The sequence below is a fragment of the Castor canadensis genome, chromosome 5, assembly GCF_047511655.1.
Source record: "Castor canadensis chromosome 5, mCasCan1.hap1v2, whole genome shotgun sequence".
NCBI lineage: Eukaryota > Metazoa > Chordata > Mammalia > Rodentia > Castoridae > Castor > Castor canadensis.
In genome coordinates, this window is record NC_133390.1 from 34,580,232 (window position 1) to 34,602,291 (window position 22,060).

Below are 22,060 nucleotides of genomic sequence, written 5' to 3' on the forward strand. Positions count from 1 at the left end.
TAATTGACTGGGCTGAAACAGGTTGTGGAGAGTTCTTCTATGTCTCAAAAATCTAAATCCATGCTGCCCACTATATCCTAAACAGTTATTAGCCATCACAAAATTACACAATGATTGATGAACACGGCAAGGCCAAGATGGCAGGAGCTAGTAAGGAATATCATCATAGGGTTAACAGCTGAAACAAAGAGGATTCTTCAAGAGAAGAGTATGAGGAAAGAAAGTGAGTAAACGACTGAATTTAAATCTCAGTGAAAAACATAATACAAAGAATGGGTGGAAAGGAAAGACAATCAAAACATTGCTATAGCATACAGAGAAGGGGACATGGAAAGTGGTAAAATAGTACAGGAGTGAGGAAGAGCACAGAGCAGAAGATAGTTAATTCCAGAACTATGAAAGGAGTGAAAGGAGTAATTCTGTGGTAGTGAACTAGGGAACAGGACAAGTAAAAGAAGAGTGCAAACCAGAGAAAATAGTAACAACTTCTCTTATCCATTCATTTCTTTCATTTTATTATAAAATTTCTACTGCATTTTTAGAATATTGATGATGACCATACCAGCTAATACTTGCGAGTTCATAATAAGTAGAAAACATTGTTCAGACTCTTCATGTAGACTAATTCATCTAACTCTGACAACTCAATGAGTACATGCTATAGGATGAAAACACAAGCACAAATAAATGGTAAAGATGGAATGTGAACCCACAGATGTAAATATTTTAGAGTTCATGCTCTTAACTATCATCCTAGGAAGGAGAGAAAATTTCTATATGCTTACAAACATAAGAATAGGAAGTACCTACTACTCATAGAGGCCATGGAAGTTACATGCACCTTTTGGAGATAAAAATATTGGGGGTAAGAGAATAAACTGCACGAAATGTTTCATACTCAGAAAAAAATGCTACCAGCAGAGAAAGTTATTTATTAATTTTTATTGATTATGTTCCTTAGCTGTTGGTAGAGAAGTTTGGAAAGCAAAAACTAATTATTTTCCTAAGTAATGAAGAGCTCACAGGGGAAAAATCACAGTAATGTTTATATTTTATGGACAAATACAACAATTTTCTGTTTTAATTAATGCTATTAAAATAAAACACTTATTTTAATTGGTCTGCCAATAAAAGGTCATATGATTACACTTCATTAAGTTATATATTAATTAAACAACTTGACTTAATAATGTCTAACATTTTCCTTATTCAATAGTTGATACCATATAACTACAAAAAGATCATAATTAATCCAACAAATTAATTTTTATTAATAGGAATAAATTAAGCATTGTCCCATCATTAGGCTGAGAGAAGCATCATTTATAGAATTAAAATTAGTTCTCACACATGATTAGAACCAAAACCAATACTTCCAAGAACACATTGTTCATGGCTCTAAATTTTCCACTTTTCTCCAGATAAATAGAAACTCTTAGTTTCTTATATGCGCTAAGAAACCATTAAATAATAGTGAACCAGTAATTATATCTTCCCTTAATTTTGAGAAACTTTCATACTCAAGAACCATTTTCACACATAAATAAAAGACTGACTATTCAGTTTGACCTATGATACTCCAAGGAAGAAAAGCTTAACAGAAAATGTCAGAAATGACATTTATCGCCCAGAAATATAAACGGAACATCTTTATGGCAGGCAGGAGGTATTCGTTGAAAAACAAGGTCTAATTTCTATTGAAGTCCAAAAGGAAAAGGTACAGAAATCTAGTTTAGATACAGAATGTCCTACTTAAAAAAAACTGGCTTTAGATATAAATGTGGTAAATATAAATTATTTTTTTTAAATAGAAGATCATCTATGTTGAACAGATTAAATTAAGGGCTATTTTGAAAGGAAAGATTAGATGTAAAATCTTTCCAGCCGATGTTTTCTCAATAGATTGCCTTCTTCCTTATTGGTAATGTGTTGCTCCCCAGGGGAAAAAAGGGCTGACTAGATGAAGTAATGAATTAAAGTGCTTGCAGAGTGCATGACATATAAGTTTGAAAGACACGGCAGATCTGATTATGAAAGTTTGTTCAGCAAGGATTCTAAATGAAAGCAGGTGCTGGTATATTAATAATGAATTTTACAAAATAATGGTGTATATTATTGCCAATACACAATAAATTTTACTTTTTATCATTTAATGAAATCACTGCTTTAAGAAAGAAGACTTTATAATAATTGTGTTAGCTACCTTTTCTCATTACTGTGACAGAATACTTGACATAAACTTAAAGGCAGAAGGATTTACTTAGGCTCACTATTTCAGAGGTTTCAGTCCATAGTCCTTGGCTGTCTTGATTGTAAACCCATATTGACACCAAATATCAAGACAATGGGAGCATGTGATAGTTATCTCCCATCAGACCTGAATCAGACCTTTCATATTCAAGAACCATTTTCACCCATAAATAAAAGACTTACCTGAATCAGACCTGAATCAGAAGGAGAAAGAGGAGCCCAGGGCAAGATACAGCGCCCATGGACATGACCCCACTGAACTAATTCCTCTAGCTAAGCTCTACACACTAAAGTTTCTAGAACTTCTAAGATAGTGCTACCAGAAGGGGATAAAACCTTCAATATATGAGCCTTTTGGGATGATGCTCCATATCCAAACCATAATATCCTGCCCCTGGCTCCCAGGAAGATCATACTGATCTTATAATGCAAAATGCATTTGGCCCATCTTCAAGGTTCTCACAGTCTTAACAGTCCCAGCATTGTATAAAACTGCAAATGCAAACTGTTCTCTGAGGAAACTCTTAAAAAGCTATGAGCCCCTGTAAAATAAAAAAAACATGAAACATGCTACCAAGATACAGTGGCACAGAGTATATATTCTATTTCAAAATGAAGCAATGGGGGTTTATATAACAGATGAAACCTAAACAAGTCTGAAACCTGGCAGGATAAACATGACATCCAGTAGCTACATCTTCAGGATCCAAGACATGTGGTGGAGTGAGGAGCAACCATGGGGTTGGACAGTCCCACCCTATAATCTTGCTGTTTGTTGCCCACATGGCCTCTCTCTTAGGCTGACTCTGCCTGCTGCCTGTAGCTTTCCTGGGTAGACATTCCAAATTTCTGCAAGTTTCAACTTCTTGGGGGTCTCTATTGCATCTTTGGCTTACCTTCACACACACTTTGGCAGTCTTTTCAAGGGCTGCCTGCCACACATTATCTGGCCCCTCAAGCTTTTCTTTGAAATCTGGGAGGAAGTCCTCATGATCTTGTAACTCTGGCATTTTGCATGCTTGCAAAACAGGCATGTGGATGTTGCCAAGGTCTGGCAACAGATAACAGTAGCTGGCCTCCTTTGACCATTGCTACAGTATCCTCTGAGTGCCTGCACAGCTAAGCATGGTGAAAAGAATGCTGTGGAAATAACATCTTGGGTAGCACTGTGTGAGAAGGGTGCCCTGGCAACACTCTTTTTTCAATGGAAAGTATTTCAAATGGGTTTACTCTTTCAGACCCTTGAACCTTTGATGTGTGGGGTATGTCCAATGCCTGAAACGCCATGAAGGCCACTTTAAGATTGTCTTGATAGAATGCCATCTTTCTAATGGTGCTAATCTCTTCAGAAATGATGCCTTCTTGAATGTAACTCAAGTTATTATAAAGGCACCTGCACACCCATGTTTATTACAGCATTATTCACAATAGCCAAGCTATGGAAACAGCCAAGACACCCCACTACCAATGAATGCATTAAAAAATGTGCTATTTATACATAATGGAATTTTACTCAGCCACAAAGAATAATGAAATTTTGTCATTTGCAAGTAAATGGATGGAACTGGAGAACATCATCTTAAGTGAAGTTAACCAGGCTCAGAAGGCCAAAAATCACATGTTCTCCCCATATGCGTATTACAGACCTAAAACAAATGCAGTAATATTATTGGACACGGGTCACACACTAAAGGGAGAATGTTTGTGGGAGGAATAAGGAAAAGGAAGAAACCTAAAACTTAAATGTTATTGATGTGCTCACCGTAGAGGAGCTAATACAGCAATCTTAAAGTGGCACAGGCCACTATAGGAAGGGGACCAGAAAGTAGTGAAGAAGTCTGGCAGAGATGATCCAATGTAGGTTGCAATACACAAATGCATGGAAGCAACACAAGAATCTCTCTGGATAGTTATCTTTATCTCAAACTAGCAAAAACACTATGCCTCTCTTATTATCTCCTACGTTCTCTCTTCAACAAAATCAGAGAAGAAGAGGGTGGAACAGGTTCTGCTAGAAAGCAAAGCCAGGGTGGGGGGGGGAGGATGAAAGTAAATGTAAAAATAATAAAAGAAAGAAAGAGAGAGAAAAAAGAAATGATGCTTTCTTTAGCCCCAACTTTATAATGGTATTTCTGACAAAACTGAGTTTTTTGTCTTTCTGCTGTTCATTTTGCTCCCAATTTTTACTATAAATTACTCTAAAAGAGGATAGCAGTAACTATATCACAACCTGAATGCTGGACTGCAGTGAACTTTCCTCTGCCATATTAATTAGTCCATCAGCATTAAACCCCAACCCAGAAAGTCTCAGGACACAGAATAAAAGTAGACCTGTTCTTTGACAGAACATAATATGAATGGCCTCTAGTTCAACTCCCAATTACCTCTGATCCCACTGTCCACAGTCCTATCAACATTCTGGTCTTCTGAGCTCCTACCAGAATCACTCAGAATCCCAGTGTTGTTACGGGTATTATCTCCAAACTTTTCCAAAGTGCTCCCACAAACAAGTTGTAAAGGTTTAAGAACCATATGGTCAGGTTTACTCATAGCAATAACTCCACTTCTCTGATATCAATTTTCTATGCTAGTTTTTCTCATCAATGTATCAAAATAGCTGACATATACAACTTCAGGGAGGAAGGATTTATTTTGCTTCACTGTTTCAGAGCAATCAGTCCATAGTCCTTGGCTTGGTTGATTCTGGGCTGATGAGGCAGAATGTTATGGCAGCAGAAGCATATAGCAGAGGCTACTCACCTCATAACAGACAGGAAACAAAGAATGGGGGTGGGTGGAACAAGATATAGCTGCAAGAACATGACCCCAATGACCTAATTACTCCAGCTACATCCAACCTATGTAAGTTTCCTTAACTCCCAAATAGTGCCACCACCTGGGGACCAAGCCTTAAAAATGTGAGCTTTTTGGGGAGACTGTTACAGCCCAACCATAACAGTAATCTTTGTGTTGTAACTACTTAATTTTAAACAAGTTGAGAGGTTCTTTTACTATAAGGTAGTATATCACTAACTTACCAATTTTACCCACTCATCAGTCTATTAGTTCATCAATTCCTCATCTATTTATCCATCAATCTACCAAAAATTTAGCTTTACATTACAAAAAGAGCATAGTATTGACACAAAAACAGACATGTAGATCAGTGGAATAGAACAGAAGACCCAGATATAAGCCCACATAGCTCCAGTCATATGATTCTCAACAATGGGGACCAAAATCTATGTTTGAGAAAAGAGCCTCTTCAACAAATGGCAAATGAGAAAACTGGACATCCACATGAAGAAGACTGAAACTAGATCCCTGTCTCACTATGTATGAAGAAATCATTCTTTGTGGATCAATGATATTAATGTAAGACCTAAATGAAAACTACAAGAGGAAAAACAGAACAAAACCACTTCAACATATAGGTATAGGCAATGACTTTCGTAATAATCTCCAATAGGTCAGGAAATAAGAGCGAGAATTGACGAATAGGATTCTATCAAATTAAAATGCTTCTGTATATCAAAGGAAATAACTAGAAAGTAAAGAGACAGTCTATAGAATGGGAGAAAATCTTTGCCAGCTATTCACTGGACTAAAGATTAGTACCCAGAATATATAAACAGCTTATGATTAAATACCAAAGAACAAATAATCCAATTAATGGACAATTAAAAGAACAGTTTTCAAAAGGAGAATATATATATATAATATATATATATATTTATTATATATATATTTATTATATATATATAATAATAATAATATAATAATATATATTTATTATATATATAATCCACACCTTAATACAAGGCCTGAAAAAATTTGAAACAACTCCAGGAAGTAGTAAGAAATATACTGGAACATATAGGTATAGGGAATGACTTCTTAAGTAGAACTCAAAAGATTCAGCATCTAAGGGAAAGAATAAACAAATGGAACTGCATCAAATTAAAGAGCTTTTGCACAGCAAAAGAAAGTCACTAGACTCAAGAGACAGCCCACAGAATGGGAGAAAATCTTTGCTAGCTATTCATACAATAAGGGACAAATACCCAGAATCAACAGGGAACTCAAAAAACTCAACCTCCCCCCCCACCGCCAAGAATCAACATCCCAATGAAGAAATGGGCACATGAATTAAATAGCGAATTCTCAAAGGAAGAGGTACAAATGGCCAGTAAATACATGAAGTGTTCAATTTCCCTGGCTATAAGAGATGCAAATCAAAGCAACACTTAAAATTTCATCTCACCCAGTTAGAATGGCCACATTCAAAGGCAATAACAAGAACAAATGCTGGTGAGGATGAGATGAAACAGGAATACTTATGCACTGTTGGTGGGAATGCAAATTAGTACAACCACTATGGGAAGCAGTCTGGACATTCCTCAAAAAGCTAAAGATAAAACTGCCATGTGATCCAGTGAAACTGCTCTTGGGCATCTATCCAAAGAAATGTAAGTCAGGGTGCAATACAGACACCTGTACATGGATGTTCACTGCAGCACTGTTCACAATAGCCAAGCTTTGGAGACAACCCAGGTGCCCTACAACTGACAAATGGATCAAGAAAATGTGGTATATATACACAATGGATTTTACTCAGCCATAAGGAATAATGACATGTGGTTTGAAGGTAAATAGATGTAACTGGAGAATATCATGTTAAGTAAAGTAAGCCAGGCTCAGAAAGACAAAGGATGCATGTTTTCTCTCCTGGAAGATAGATCCAAAAAGATAAATATATATAGAAAAACAAGCATTAACATACACAAACTTATATGTAGAACATGTTTGTAATAGTGGAACTACTCTATGGAATTTTGGGAAAGAGGGAAAGGAAAACAAAATGATATTGACACTCTCATCAATAATATTGTAAAACATAAGATCTGTGAAGGTAGAGGATATAAGGATGTGTACTGAAAGCTGTTGAAAAATGGGGGGTGGGAGTTAAAGGGGTAAGGGAGAATAACTGAAGTGGTTAAACAGACCAAGGTAAAGTATACCCACAGTGGACATACATTGAGAAACCCTTCGAACAACAACCTAAATATTAATAATAAAAGACAGGACTGTAAGATAGGTACAGTGTGTGTGTAAGGGTACTAGTTGGAAGGGGAGGGGTGAATGAAGGATATTAAGGGGAGGGTATATGGTTGATGAACTTTGTATACTTATAAAGAAACTTCTCATAATTGCTTTAAGTGTGCAGGGGAAGGAGTTGAGGTGAGAGATGGTGGGGGCAATGTAATTAATGTACAACATAAATTCTAATTGGAAATGTCACTATGAATCCTATAAAGAATATATCGTAATTAAAAAATGTTTTTTAAAAAAAGAAGTACAAATGGCCATTCAACACATGAAGAAGTATTCAACATCCTTTGCCATATAGGAAATGAAAATCAAACATCACTGAGAGTTCATATCATTCCATTCACAATAGTTATCACCAAAAAAGAGTAACAGAGGGGGTAAATATGATCAAAGTATATTATATGTATGTAGGGAAATATCAAAATGAAACCCATTATTTTGTAAAATTAACATACAATAAAAAGTTTTAGCTTTATTATACAAGCACCAATGTATTCTAAGTAAAGATATAATTGATAATATGTAGGTAAAACTGTCTTTTTGGAAAAAAACATAAATTTTTTGAATAAAGGGGTTTTATTATGGTAATTACATACATGCAGACAATGTACTTTCATAAAATTCACCCCCTTCACCACTCTGCCTTAATTTCCATTTGCACTTGTTCACTACTGTCGATTTTAGTGGGTCTCATTATATTTTCATAAGTATATTTAATGTACTTCAATTATATTCATTCCCTATTACCCTCTTGTTGCCCCTACCCCATCCCACTGGTCGTTTGCCCAATGTATCCCTTTTCCAATCATTTCATCTTATTATTATTATTCTTTAGGTATAGGTGAGTGAAACGTATTAGTCATCCTTTTCAGCTTGGCTTATCTTCTTCAATATGATAATACATAGCGCCATCCATTTCCTACAAATAACATAATTTCAATCTTCTTTTTTTTAATGAGTAGTACTTTCCATTTTCTTAGTTTCAATATCTATCTTGGAGTCAATTCAAACATCATAATACTTCTTCTCACAAATTTGTGAAGGTGATCACCCTGGGAACAAATATTTTCCCTCATTATTGATACTATTACAAGGTGAGTTGTTACTGTTATTAAAAGTTATAAGAATATTTCTGAGTTCTTTTCAATAAATAAATGGAGACAATAAATGGAGGACAGAAATCTTGACTGAGCTACTGTCAGATGAATTTATAAAGCCAGGAGATCACCACTGCACAACTGAGGTATGAACCAAGGAAACAGAAATGCTGCTGAATATTTCAGAGCACTGTGATGACTATTCAAAATAATACAAATCCCTCCACCCCTCACCAAACAACAACTAAAAACATTTGCGCTCAGTAAGGGCTTACTTATTATTCATCACTGCCTATGATCTTATGATTATATATTAAGCCCAGTCTAAGTGTGTTACAGTAGTTACAATATTTTAATCATGCAAAATATTTCTTTACTTTGTGATTCATCTCAAATACCTGGTTAGAAAAATGAAGCTAAGTCATAGCTTCTTTACTACAAGGGGAGGTAGGTACTCTTCCATCAATATCAGTAAATCACAGGGATTGTCTGAAAGTGTTTAATGAGAAAAACAATCTAAAAGACCTCTAAGAAAGGTCTTGAAATTAAAGGAGGCTAACCTAGGCAATGAGTGTGTGTATGAATGTGTATATTCATTTTGAAGCTACAGAAAGAAAAGGACGTATATTAAATTCAAAATTCTTAACATTATTTCTCCCTGTTCACATAAAGATCTTTGAATTGTACAACATGAAGGGACAAACATATGCACACATGAGAAAAGGAAACATGCTCACAATGGTTCAAAATGACTGTGCAGATCTCTCATGAGGAAATGTTATATTTGTTTTTTGTTTTTTTACCAAAATATCTATAACCTGGAAAACTAGAAAGTTGAGTGTAGATACTTTAGTCCAGAAATTATCCTTTATGTGTATCGTATAATCTTGACAGAATGTGGCATTTAGCTAATCCTAAATTAAATTTTGTTTTTATTTTTTGCATAAAGTACAGATTCTTATACTCATAGTGTTTATAACCACACTTTAAAGGCTTCCTGCAACCAAGCAACTCACAGCAATATCTCTGCCTTCAGCAATTGCACTCCAATGAATCATCCAAATGACCTTATTTGCTCATTAGAAACTCTGTGTATAGGTTGTGAATTTCAGAGTCTGTATTTACATTTTAAAAAGTACATCTTGCAACAGTTTAATGAAAATATTTCTAAGATCGTGGGTCAAATCCAACTGTTTTCTCATCTGTTCTCTTAGCTTTAAATATTTTTGGCCTGAATCCACATATTCGTTATGAGCCATGTTTGTGGTAACTCTTCTTAGCATTCCAATATTGTAAGAGTTTGAAATGCCATTTGGAAAGGGGGCTAATATTACACTATTATGTCTACCGCCACCCCAAAAGCACACTTATAAGTTACTTAAAACAGGTGACTGCTCTGTTGTTTAGACTTCCATAATGTTATAAATCAATGTACATCAAGTCACATATTTCATAATTAGCTGTGAGGCTTTAAGTTTACATTGAATGTAATATAGTTAACTTATATGAGGTAGAGGAGTTTAACTTAAACACAGAATCATGACACATTTATATTTCACTTGAGAATGCAGAAAAACCCTAATTATTCATCTAGATATGTATGCTTTGCTTTAAAATATATTTTTTTCCTTTATGGATGATGGTAACCAAGAATACAAGAATGAATTCCTGGGAAAGATTTTGTGGAATAGTATAGTGGCATATTAGGATAGGTTAAGATGACTAGAGGGAAGCTTGCCCATGGCATGGATTTTATACAATTTCCTGATGCTACCTATTATCCCAGAATTATATATAAATAATTTGGAATATTAAAGAAATAATCCTTCATCAATAATCTCACAATTGTTTCCACACTCAAAAACATCTTTATACCCATGAACAGACAGAAAGATGCATCACCGCATAACAGGAAGTAACAATGCTTGACCTTCACCAGTCACATGCTGGAAGGAACAGTGTTGGGTACCTACAGGCCTCAGTCTCCTGGTCTGTTACATGAGGACAATACAACCTGCCTTATGGTGCAGCTGAGAATACTAAACAAAACACTTAAATAGACACAGTTAATCAACAGAAGGCCTTCAAGAAAGGTACCACAACACCCACATTCTCCATATCACTTAAAATGTGGCATCATCAGCTATATTGTTCAAAATGAATTAGAAAGAACAATTTTTCCTTTGGGGCATAATAGATTTTATCTTTATTCAGTGCTGATTTCACAATGTTCTAGGTAAAGAATTATAACTAAAGAAATGTAGTAATGATTCAGGAAATATAAAGGGCATTGTGTTTCCTTCTTTACAGCTCAACAATATGAAATTGTAAGCAAACATAACACATCAGGAAAATGTATTCTATCTTCCTGACCATGAAATGTGAAACCTGCCTAATTATGAAATATATCTCTGTCTCAGCTAGGTATTAAAGAACATTGGTGATTATTACACTGAGATTAGCAGCTAAAAAGACAAATGTGAGACAGTATATAGGGAAAGAGTTTTTAACAATTGTTTTTTGGTTTTTTTTGTCCTAGAATTTAGTTGCAGATTCTTTTGTAGAAACAATATTATATCCTTCAGCAGTACCACGAAGACCATGTTCAAAACCTTATTGATACACATCAGACCTCCCTCTCAGTTTTCCAAATGATATCATATCATTTTGAAGAAATTGATAAAAGCATCCTTAAAGTGTTTTTTTCTACCTTGCCTGGCATTACCTCCTGTATAGCTTCCTTTCCAACAGTTTCCTGAGAAGATAGCCTCCATCTATTCCCCACAGAGCTTAGGGAAAGTTGATGCCTTGCCATTTGGTATATAGGTTCAAAAAATGATACTGCTCAAGAATTCAGAATTGTTACCTACTGTAGGTTTACATTTCATCGTGACAGAAGAAGTTCAAATGACTTTTTTAGAAACTTTAATTTTGTTCTGGTACCAAATTCTGTTTTCCTGGGAATTAAAAATTTGATGAATTTCTTTACTTGATTAATACATTCTATCTTGTCACTGTGGATTCTTCACAGAGAAAATCTGTATTCAATATACTTGCTCAGTAGCTAGAAATACCAAAAGCATACAAAGTCAGAAAATACAGCATCAAAATCCTAATTTTTAAAAATATTTTCTATATCTGAAATCATTCTGAAATGCTGAGCTACAATGTAGTTTATAGGAACCAAAATAAAATAAAAAAGATGAAAGGCCTAAAAGAAATGAGACTTGTATCATGCTAAATATAATTAAAAGAACTCTTAACACTAAGCTTGGAACAAGAAGAAGAGACTTTTCTGCAGCTGAGGGAAGAAAGTATAATCTCAACAGATTAGAAACAGAACTGTTCTAATGTAGTATTTAATTTTTTTTTAATCTTCTCTACTAACAGGCTAGACAGCAAAAATTAACACTGACTTCAGTTTTTCACATTCAGTGTTAAACTTGGAAATCTGAGTTCAAACTATTAATTGAATAAATAAGAGAGATAGGACATAGCACTAAGACACTTAAAGAAAAACTTACGATTTTTATTTGATTGCATATACTATGTGAGCAGAATATGTGAGGGTTGCTGTTAGAGCTAATGTAACTTTAACTCTATTAATAAGACAGCAGCATCATTAAAGTAAGGAAATAGAATTCTATGTCATACTTTATGGAATATGGTATTGTTGGTTATGCAGACTCCATGTATAAGGAATGTGGATTTATTCTAAGAATTACAGGTATTTGCTTTGGAAGAGAGAAGACTAGGGGAAGGTACTACTGTGAGGAACATGTTAAATGCTTTCTCTGACTTGAATACCTGGTATGTCACTTGAACTATGCCTCCAGTCCTTTTATAAAATTTGGTCTTTCAGGTAGGGTGTCTCCCTAACTTTGTCAGAGCTGGCCTTGAACTTATAATCCTTTTACCTCTGCCTCCTAAGTAGCTAGGATTATAGACCTGTTCCATCACACTCTGCCTTAAGAAAAAAAATTTAAACATTACAAAAACTTTAATGTTTATTTTATGAACTAGTGAGATCCTTAGAACTAGAAAGTGTTCTGATAAGTTACCTCTATCTGTGAAGGAATTTCTAGAAGAGATTTATGTCCTGAACTGGGAGGGTGGAACACAGGGCCTCTCAAAATCCAGACAACTGCATGACTTTTATTTTACTGTCATTATTATTTGGTTAATTAGAACATGTGGTATAAGGTATGTTAGAAATGCTCCTCTGCTTCCCATCTATTCAAAAAAATCCTTCCACTGAATGGCTAAACCAAGTCTGGAATACTTCTTGAGTATTCAGAGACATTAAAATGCCAATGTTTTTAGAGGAAGCAATAACATATGCAAATTATCTATTGCTTATTGAAAGACATGAATGGTAAAAACCTAAAAATAATGAATGAACTAGGTAGTGCAAGTAAGAAAGATCCAACCAGAAAAAATCTGTAGTAGGCAAAATGCAGGAAATGGGCCAAGAGTATTTCTTCAATATTCTCTTGGAAATCCAGTAAATGACTGAGGTTTTGATTATCACTTCAATAAAGAGATGGCCTCATTTTCCAAAATGTCTGTATCATTATAACTTATAATTAGTACAACTTTTGATAGAGTTCACTTTTATTAAATTTTCATTTAATAAAATAGAAAATTTCTGTGTAACAGGTACCTATGGATATTTAACTAGATTGCCAATTTCAGGAGGCTCAATTAGCATTCAGGTTTGTCAAAACTAAACCAAACATTATTTATTTTCATAAACAATGTGATTCTATGTCAGTAAGTACAAAGTAACTTTTAGGTAGGTTCTACTCAATGAAATATAATATGCTATTCTATATGGTTTCATTTAATAATATTTGTTAGTCAAAGTTAAAAGATTTCAGAGATATTGCAGTATCTTGTGCTAGCTACACTTTTCTCCTAAACATCATCATTGAAAATTTCATGTATTTTTGTTTTGACAATTCTAAATTAAACTCACATTTTCTATTCTCACTAGTTATATCCTGCTTTGCTTTGCTACCCACAGGAACAACACAATCATCAATCTTCCCACTGTTCAAGGTGAAGCCTTATATATCCTCTTTTACACCCCATGTCCATTCTATAGCCAAAACTGTAATTCATGCACTAGTTACCTTTTAGTTATATTGTAATTTCTCATAATCAATATCTGGTGCATGAGAACTTTTCCTAAAGTATACATTCTTATCAAGTAGCTCCCTACTTTATAAACCTTCAGAAACTCACTATAAAACCATAGAAAAAAGCCTAAACTAGCTAATATGGCATTGAAATCTTCCATCATGTGATCGCAATCTGCGTTTTCAGCTTTATCTCTTAGTACTTCTTTTTGTAGCCATCAGTCTTCAATTAATCCAATATATTGCCCATTCATTATTTAAGGAGGTCTAGGCTTTCCAACCACTGGAATCACATACTCAGCTTTTTTTAAATTTTAATCTTACTCATATCTCAAGGTCTAGGCTTACAGATCTTTTACTTAATATTGCGTCTCTTTCTCTCTCTATTTTTCTTTTCCTTGTCCTTTGTTCTTCATGGAACATTTCTGATATTTTCCCATTTGTTGTATTATGTATTATATCACAGTTTGGGTTTATACCTCTCTTCTCCACTTAATGTCAAAGACAGTGCTGTAAAGATACTAAGTGATCTGTGAATGTATTCTGGTTTGATTATATTACATTACTAGGCTAGAGGATTTGGTCTAGAAGCATTGTTTCAGTAATCTCAAGTCAAGAAGGGTCATGTATGATTTGGTACACATCTAGTATTTGTTTGCCTTTCTTCATGGTTATGGTACAGTCGTTTCTTTCCAAAACAGTACAGCACTTCATTAGTGAAAGTAACCCCATCATATTGATCTCTCTGTATATAAGATAGACAGATAACACAGAGCATTCTCTGTGCTAAGTGGGGCACTTTTGGGCCATCAGTCACAGCTACTGCCTCTTCTCCTAAAGGCTCTGATGTCATGTGGATTGGGGGAAAGCAGGGAACCACTTCTCATTAACCTCAGTTATCTCTGGGTGACATGTGGTGGTGGAAGATGCTGCAAGCTCCTTATTGACTCGTTCCTTTTCATTGTCAAAGAAACATACTATCTGGCATCCAATTTACCTAGGAGTCTACTTCCTGAGGCTCAATAATAATTCTTGATTAAGCCACTCATGGGGATAACATTCTTATTTCTATGAAGTTGAAAATGCTATGAGACCTGATTCTCTGTAATGAAATATGAAAGGAAATTGGCTAGAGAAGTGATTTCATTCTTAAAAAGAAACACAAAAAATAAACTCTCTGTTTTGTTGTGTGCATAGTTGGGTAATACTTAAAATCATCATTCTTATTTTACAATGATAAGGTGCTACCTTTTGGATGGTGTTAGCAAATCTCATAGTTGGAAGGGAGAAAAAAATGAACCAGGGGACTCAGTATTGTCACAGTGCTGGGGTCATTCTACGTTAAGGCTGTTTTAATGTGCGAAATTCATTTTCCTTTTTGTTTGAGTCTGGTGAACGGGGGCTCTCTTCTTACTTTAGCTGGAGACACCAGCTAGGACTTCATGGTGGTACCAGATATCTTGCCTAGGTGTCAGCTGGTAATCGTTGCTAGCTAGAGCTTCAAAGAGAACAAATTATTTTTGTGCTGATTTGTTGCAAGGTCCTGAATCTGTCAATTATTTTCATGAATCTAAATAATGGCCACCATGACTTTATTTCAAATGTTCTATGATAGCAATGATTACATCTGCCAGGAAAATTCCTGTTTTTACAATATCTAGCACAGGGATGGCACCCAGATGTTCTGTGAAATGAATGAATGAGTGAATAAATAGAGAGAAAATATCAGAAACATACTCCTTGCTATTTCTGCTGCTTACACCTCCCCTGATTTGGCCTGAAAAGTGAGTCAAGTCCTACGTTTTAGGAGAAGGGACACAGAAAAGGGAAAGATGACATTTTATAGTTACTACCTGGTCTTTCCCATTAACTGGAGAAGGGGAAAGGAGATGATTTTCAGAGATAAATTATTTTCATAAAGAAAAACTTGAATGAACTGTCTCTCAGATTGCCTACTAGAAAAAAAATCACCTCAAAATGTTTAGCACCATACATTCTTAAAGTCAGAACACAGCTCAGGAATAGCTCAGTATAAACCGAGATGAGAAAAGTTTTATCAATTTACTATTTCAAGTACTTCATTTTTCAGATGAGGAAACTGAAAGCAAGATCAGTGTTAGTTTTTCTTATACTCTGATGTAAGAGAAGTTGAATTTAGTTGGCCGTATCCACTGCCAACGTAAAGGATATTTCCCTAGCAATGCTGTTCCAACTCGGTAATCAGTATAGCTCTTGCTTGGGTGGAAGTTGAAAATAAAGAGAAGGCTTGCTCTCTCAAAAGTGATGATCTTATTGCCTTCATGCTTTTCACTCACATAGGCCTGTCAGAATGAACACATTTGTTATTTGTTACATTTAAATAACATCTGGCTGCCTTACAAGTAACTATTTACAGAAAAGTTTTGTCTTTCTTAATAGTCTTGTTCATTATTAAGCCCAAATGAAAATTCCAGAACTTTATATTTTGTGCATATTATAATTTTTCCAGCTCAAACTCTAAGTGAAAAATTGCTTAAAGAATGTAGAAATCTCAGTAGCTACTTGCCAAGACAGCAAACAAAGCACAAATAGAAGATTCTGTTGTGGCTTAGGTTTTAAGCAAAAACATGGTACCTGCAGGATATATAAAGTATTTGTGTATACTGGATCTATTTATAAGTGCATTTTCCTTAAGACTTTTTAGTTCCCAGATTAATGTCGTAAGGTACATAAAATGATTTATCAATATTTAACATAACATTGTTATTTTATCTAGTTTCTGAAATTATACTCTCCCTAAAAATCTTACATTTTTATACAGTTCTGTCAAATTCAGTGGTAACCTAATGTCCACTTAAATATGTTGGGAAATTTTTTAATAAGACATTTTAAAAATTAGCATACATTAACAGTACAAGGGGATTCATATTGGGGAGTTTTTCTTAATAAGACAAAAAAGATCTGAAAGGAAACTGTATTTGCAAACTCTCTTATTTTATACACCATGTAATTACAGTTAGCTTTGAGAAGCCCTTGCTTCTTAAGCTTCAGCTTGGAGAGGACTCATTGCCATGCATATCAGTATCATCGCTCTAGTAATTTAGAAATGTGAACTAAGGCTCTAGAGTAAACAGTGTGCCTTTTGGTATTCAATACTGTTCCTCCCAAAAAGAAGCATCATTTTGCTCTCTCTCCTGGAAATAGCATTACTAGTAAATGTGATTAGGGCATTCGTGTCATGTAGCCAGTCTTACTGAATATATAAGTACTTTTGTTCGGCCATTAAAAAAATCAAAGACACCAAAGTAAAAACACATCAACAGTAACTTCAAACAGCACCAATGTAAAGTAAATGAATTATAACTAACATATACTATATGCTAATTTCTGTAAGGCAAAAAAAAATTCCTGTATAAAATTGGTACCTGTTAATTACATTTTCTAAAACTTATTGAAAACTGAGACTTTAATTCCAGAGGAGAGTCAGACTCATGAAAAATACAAAACAGCACACAGGTATAATGGCATCTATTTGAAATGACAAGTTAGAGACCAGTAAAGAAGGGGAAAAAAGGAATAAAGAAAGCTACGTGTTGTCAAGGTAGTTTCCTTATGACAGCGTAATTATTTATATAAAGAAAAACAGTCAAAACAATTAAGATGTTTCCACAGCAATTTTCAAAATGGGTTCCATGCAGAGCTTTTGCAATTTACTTTAACTAATTCAAATAAAAATACTAAATTTAAACAACAACACCGAACTAACCAGGAAAGCGAGCAGGCCATCATATATAAGATTTTCATTATCTATTGGAGAGACTTCAGTGACATGTTTTGACAACCTGAAGTGTGTGACAGGGCACTCACTACCCACTGAATAATAAAGTGCTGTTTAGAAGACGTACACATAGGTTTAAATCGATTGCCATTCTAAGAATGTACAGCGTTGGTGACTAAAATATCACATTTAGAGTAAAGAGCTTACCTGTGGAGCTGAAAGCCAACCACATCTTTCTTCCAATCTATTCATATCCCTGTCAAAGTTATTTAGGAGTTTATAGCGAAGAAGGTCATCATCAGTTAAATGAAACTGCCTTCTGGCATAATGGTAACTCTCATTATTACCTTTTCTTGGGAAGTCTAACCATTCAGGATGCCCAAATTCATTACCTGTATTAAAACAACAACAATGATAGCAAAATGTAAATATCACCTAGTAATATTAGCATTTCTTTCTAAGAAAACTCCATAATTTTGTGTTTTTAAAGTTTTAAAAATCAGTTCAGGCTATAATTTACTGCAGATGTACTCTGTGAATGGTGTACAGGCCCAGTTATAAAACAGCATGTACAGTGCAGACAGTACCACATTTGGACTCTGAAGCCCCAGGGTCCAGTTTTACCTCAGCCACTCATTACTGGTTGTACATCTCAGTTTCCTCATGCTCATACAAAGACAGTTATATCCATCATTCTTACTTCATCTCTGAAATAATCTAGGAGATCTCTGAGGAATTTCTGAAATCTCTATTTTTGTAATCTCTGAAATCTGTCCAATGCTTTACAATTTCCAAGGGCTTTGCATGTGTGATATTTTTTGATCCTCAAAGGAACTCACTATTATATTCATTTCACAGATGAGAAATCCGAAGCTCTGGGCAGTTAAGGGATTTGTCCAACCTCACAAACATAATACTAAGTAGTAAAGCAACCATCAAAATTTACTTCTTCTGATTAAAATAAAAAACATTTTTCTACCACATCACATGAAGCAAATGCATTGTAAATTCTAGGTGCTACTGGAATCCAAGCCATCATTGCAACTATTAATTTTCCTTATTCTTTTTTTCTGATCTATGGGTTACCATTAGATGTGTATCTTTTAAGTGTGTATGTATGTGTGTGTGTGTGTGTGCACACACTTGTGTATAGTTAGGACAGTCGGTTGTGAATCCATTTAAATATTACTTCTCATTATAATGATGAGAATGAGATTCAACAAACATGAAAAATAAAAAATAAAAATAGATACATAGAATTCATTCTGACAAAAATTTAGAGTGGCTCTTACTGTTTGACTATGTTGGATATCCATTTTAAGATTCTTTTCCCCTAAAATTTTCAAATTTTCAAATTTTACTTTCATGTACCACTTTAAATTTCTCTGATGACTAAGAAACTACCATAGCCAATGCAAACGTGTCCTACATCAAAGTAACTACTATATTAACATTCTAATAAATAAAACCTAATAAGCTAGGAAGGAATTAAAAACTACTTACCATAGAATTGCTTTAAATAGCAAATTTTGCTAAGAAACTCTACAATTTACATTTAATTTTCAGGACCAGATTCATCAAAACAAACAAAAAACAGCATGTAGCAAAAAAAGTCAGCAGCAAGTTCACATACACAAAAAATAAAGTACCTGCAAACATTCTGTGAAATTCTAGTATTTCAATCTAAATGGCAGCACTTTCTATGATGTACACAGTGTGACAGAAGGGAGACCAGGATTTTTGACTCTCTGAGATTGTACATTTACATTTACATTTGGATGCTTTAAATTCACATCAGGAGCTCCCCTCTGCTACACTAAAGAGTCCTGCTTGTGTCTGGATCCTGATTGTATCAGCCAGAGCTGTACACATGGCATAATGTGCTCTAGCAACCATTCAACTGGAAGATCATGTATCTCCAGAACTGTACCTAGGGCACATTCTTTATGATGCTGATGGGACTGCCACAGTGGGGACAAGGACATGTCCAAGTACCTATGTGAGTACAAGTGGAATTTCAACTAGTGGATAACTGAGGACAGAACAGAACTATTATCAGATAGCTATTGTATTATTATTAGCCTACAAACTGGAATCAGGCTTTCTCTGGACAAAGTACATTTATTTTGATATGGCCATGGCTTCCAAAGTTGATTCCAGTATTAATATATCTCTTCTTCCCAGGGAGCGCATGCAGAAGAGAAAGCAATTAATGTCTAATATCTGCTTATTATATACCAGGATTTATTGTAATCATTGCACAAGTTAACTCTTTGCATCTTCACCAACCATATGAGGTAGGTATTCTTATTATTTCAATTTTATAGATAAGAAAATTGAGATACAGAGAAGCCACACAGTGATTAAGTCATTGGCCTGATATAACCAGGTCAGTCTGGTTTCAGCATCCTGATTTTGAATTACTAGTATATTGTACTGCTCAGAAGTAAACACTATGGAAATACAGAGCTAAGAATGACCAACTTTTCTTATGTGGAAGAGATTCCCCACTAATGAAATAACATGCACTTAATGCAGTAGAGGGAAGGTGAGATGTAGTGATGAGTTCAGATTAGTTACAAAATAGTTTGTGCTGCAAAGAGGTAAGACAGAATGAAATTAGGTTAGGAAAAGTCTTATAAACATAGTCCCTATCATGTAGGCAATAGGAACCAATGTTAATTATTAGTAGAGAAATGAGAAGTTCAGTGTCTTTGTTATTAAAATATCTGGTACAGAATGTAAAAAATACCAGATGTCGCATAACACTGAATGGTAGAAAAACAAGTGTGGAATCTAAGTATGAGATATGGTGAAGCACAATAGGAATGGAGAAAAGAATATTAATTCATATACCATTTTTGAGAAGAAAATAACCAAATTTGATGACTGACTGAGTGGAGGCAGAGAAGAAAGGGGACATCTGGTACAATTCTGAAGTTTTAGCTCAGGAGTCTGAGTAATGAGTGCATTAACTACACTGAGGAAAATGGTGACAGGGAGGGTGAGATGACAAGGAGTTCAATTTTAGGTGTGATAAATTTAAGGATTTACAGGAATTCATAGATTTAGAGTATGAGTGACAAAAAATATGATACTCAAATTCAGCAGAGAAGTCAGAGAAGTGCTAGGAGAGAGCAAGAGTATTTGTAAGACTTCCATAAATGAAGATAATCACAGTCACCAGAACGGGTGACACAAGCACCAAGGAGCTACAGGAAGAAAGAGGACCTCTGAGGGCAGTCTGATGAGCAATGGTTAGCAGGATAAGAGACTCATTAGGAGTCTTGTTGAATGCCACAAAAATACACAAATAAGAAGAACTTGCTATCTTATCACTTCTTTGGTGTAAAAGTAACATGGTGCATAGTTGTGCTTTTCCATCTATATTATGCTCCAGAATAACCAAGGAGGCCATTGATACTGCTTCATTACCTCTAGAGAAACTCAGGCAGGCATCAATATTTTTGATCAACTTCCTTACAACATTCTGAAAGTAGGTAGGCTAAAGATCTCATCTAGAAAAATGTAAGTGTAGAGACTTAAAAGTCTTTTATGTCCAAGTAAGGACAATTATATAACATAAGGCATGTGAACACAGATTTCCAAGTCAGTGAAACCTGGGTTTAAATGATAGTGAAGCCACTTATGAATTTAGGCTATTATGTCCAGTTGCCAGTTTCTTCACCTGTAAAATAGGATAATAAGTTTCAAAAAGCTCTTGTAAGATTCATATCAGAGATGTGAGTGAGGTTCTTGTCATAGGCTATAGCAGCTAGACACTTTCTATATGGCAGCTCTTCTGTGCACCCTGGCACTCATCATGGGTATTATTCATAAAAGAAGGACCTAGAAGGCATGAGGTAAGACTTAGGTTGAGGCTAAAATTTTTAGTTCCCATCATTCTGAGCCGAAAACTGGCCATACCTACTCTATAAAAGACAAACAAGTCACCAGGAGGAATTAAAGAATAAATAGGTTTGGGTCTTTTTCACTCCTTTTAAAGGGCTGAAATTCTATAATGATGAATTTCCTAGTTTTAATAATATAAGCACATTCCCAAGCCAACATTAGTGTCCTTTGTATTATCTACTACTTTAGAGCTTAAAAGACAGGATCGAATATGAAGATAATTTTGTTACAAGACACCCAGATTGATAAGATAAACAGTCACTAGGAGGAATTCTTCTTCCATCTGCTTGAAACCTCACGATTCTCCCATGTTTACCCTGTACAGCCTTTTGATGAGGATCACTAGGGTTATTTACACAGAACTGAAAGTTAGCTGTATTTGAAATTAATTTATTAGGCAGCTTCTATTTTATTTTCTTAGTGGTACTGGGGTTTGAAATCGGGGCCCTGTGCTTGCTACGCAAATACTCTACCACTTGAGCCGCATCCCAGCCCTTTGGAACTGTATTTATTTTTCAGGTTGGGTCTCACATGTTGCGCTGAGGTGACTGTGATCCTTTACTTATGCCTCACATGTAGCTGGGGTTCCAGGAATGTGCCACCATGCCTGGCTTGTTTGTTGAGTGGGGTGTCTTACGGCCTGAGATGGCCTCAAACTGTGATCCTCTCAATGTCTGCCTTCCAAGAGTAGCTAGCATTGATTATAGGCATGTGGCAATGTACCTGGCCTTAGGGAGCTTCTAAAAGCAGTGTCCCTGTTGTGTCTGGGACACTCTTGACACTCTAATCAC

General features: G+C 35.0%; 1 protein-coding gene across 1 annotated transcript in view; it reads right to left on the reverse strand.

The window, feature by feature from the left end:
* Positions 1–22,060, reverse strand: part of Gbe1 (1,4-alpha-glucan branching enzyme 1) — a 278,447-nt gene that overhangs the window by 20,568 nt on the left and 235,819 nt on the right. Inside the window, exons 13-14 of the mRNA XM_074072930.1 lie at positions 17,565–17,749; positions 15,789–15,921 (exon numbers count right to left, since the gene is read on the reverse strand). Of these exons, the coding sequence (XP_073929031.1) occupies positions 15,789–15,921; positions 17,565–17,749 (318 nt within the window). The remainder of the gene's footprint in view (positions 1–15,788; positions 15,922–17,564; positions 17,750–22,060) is intronic.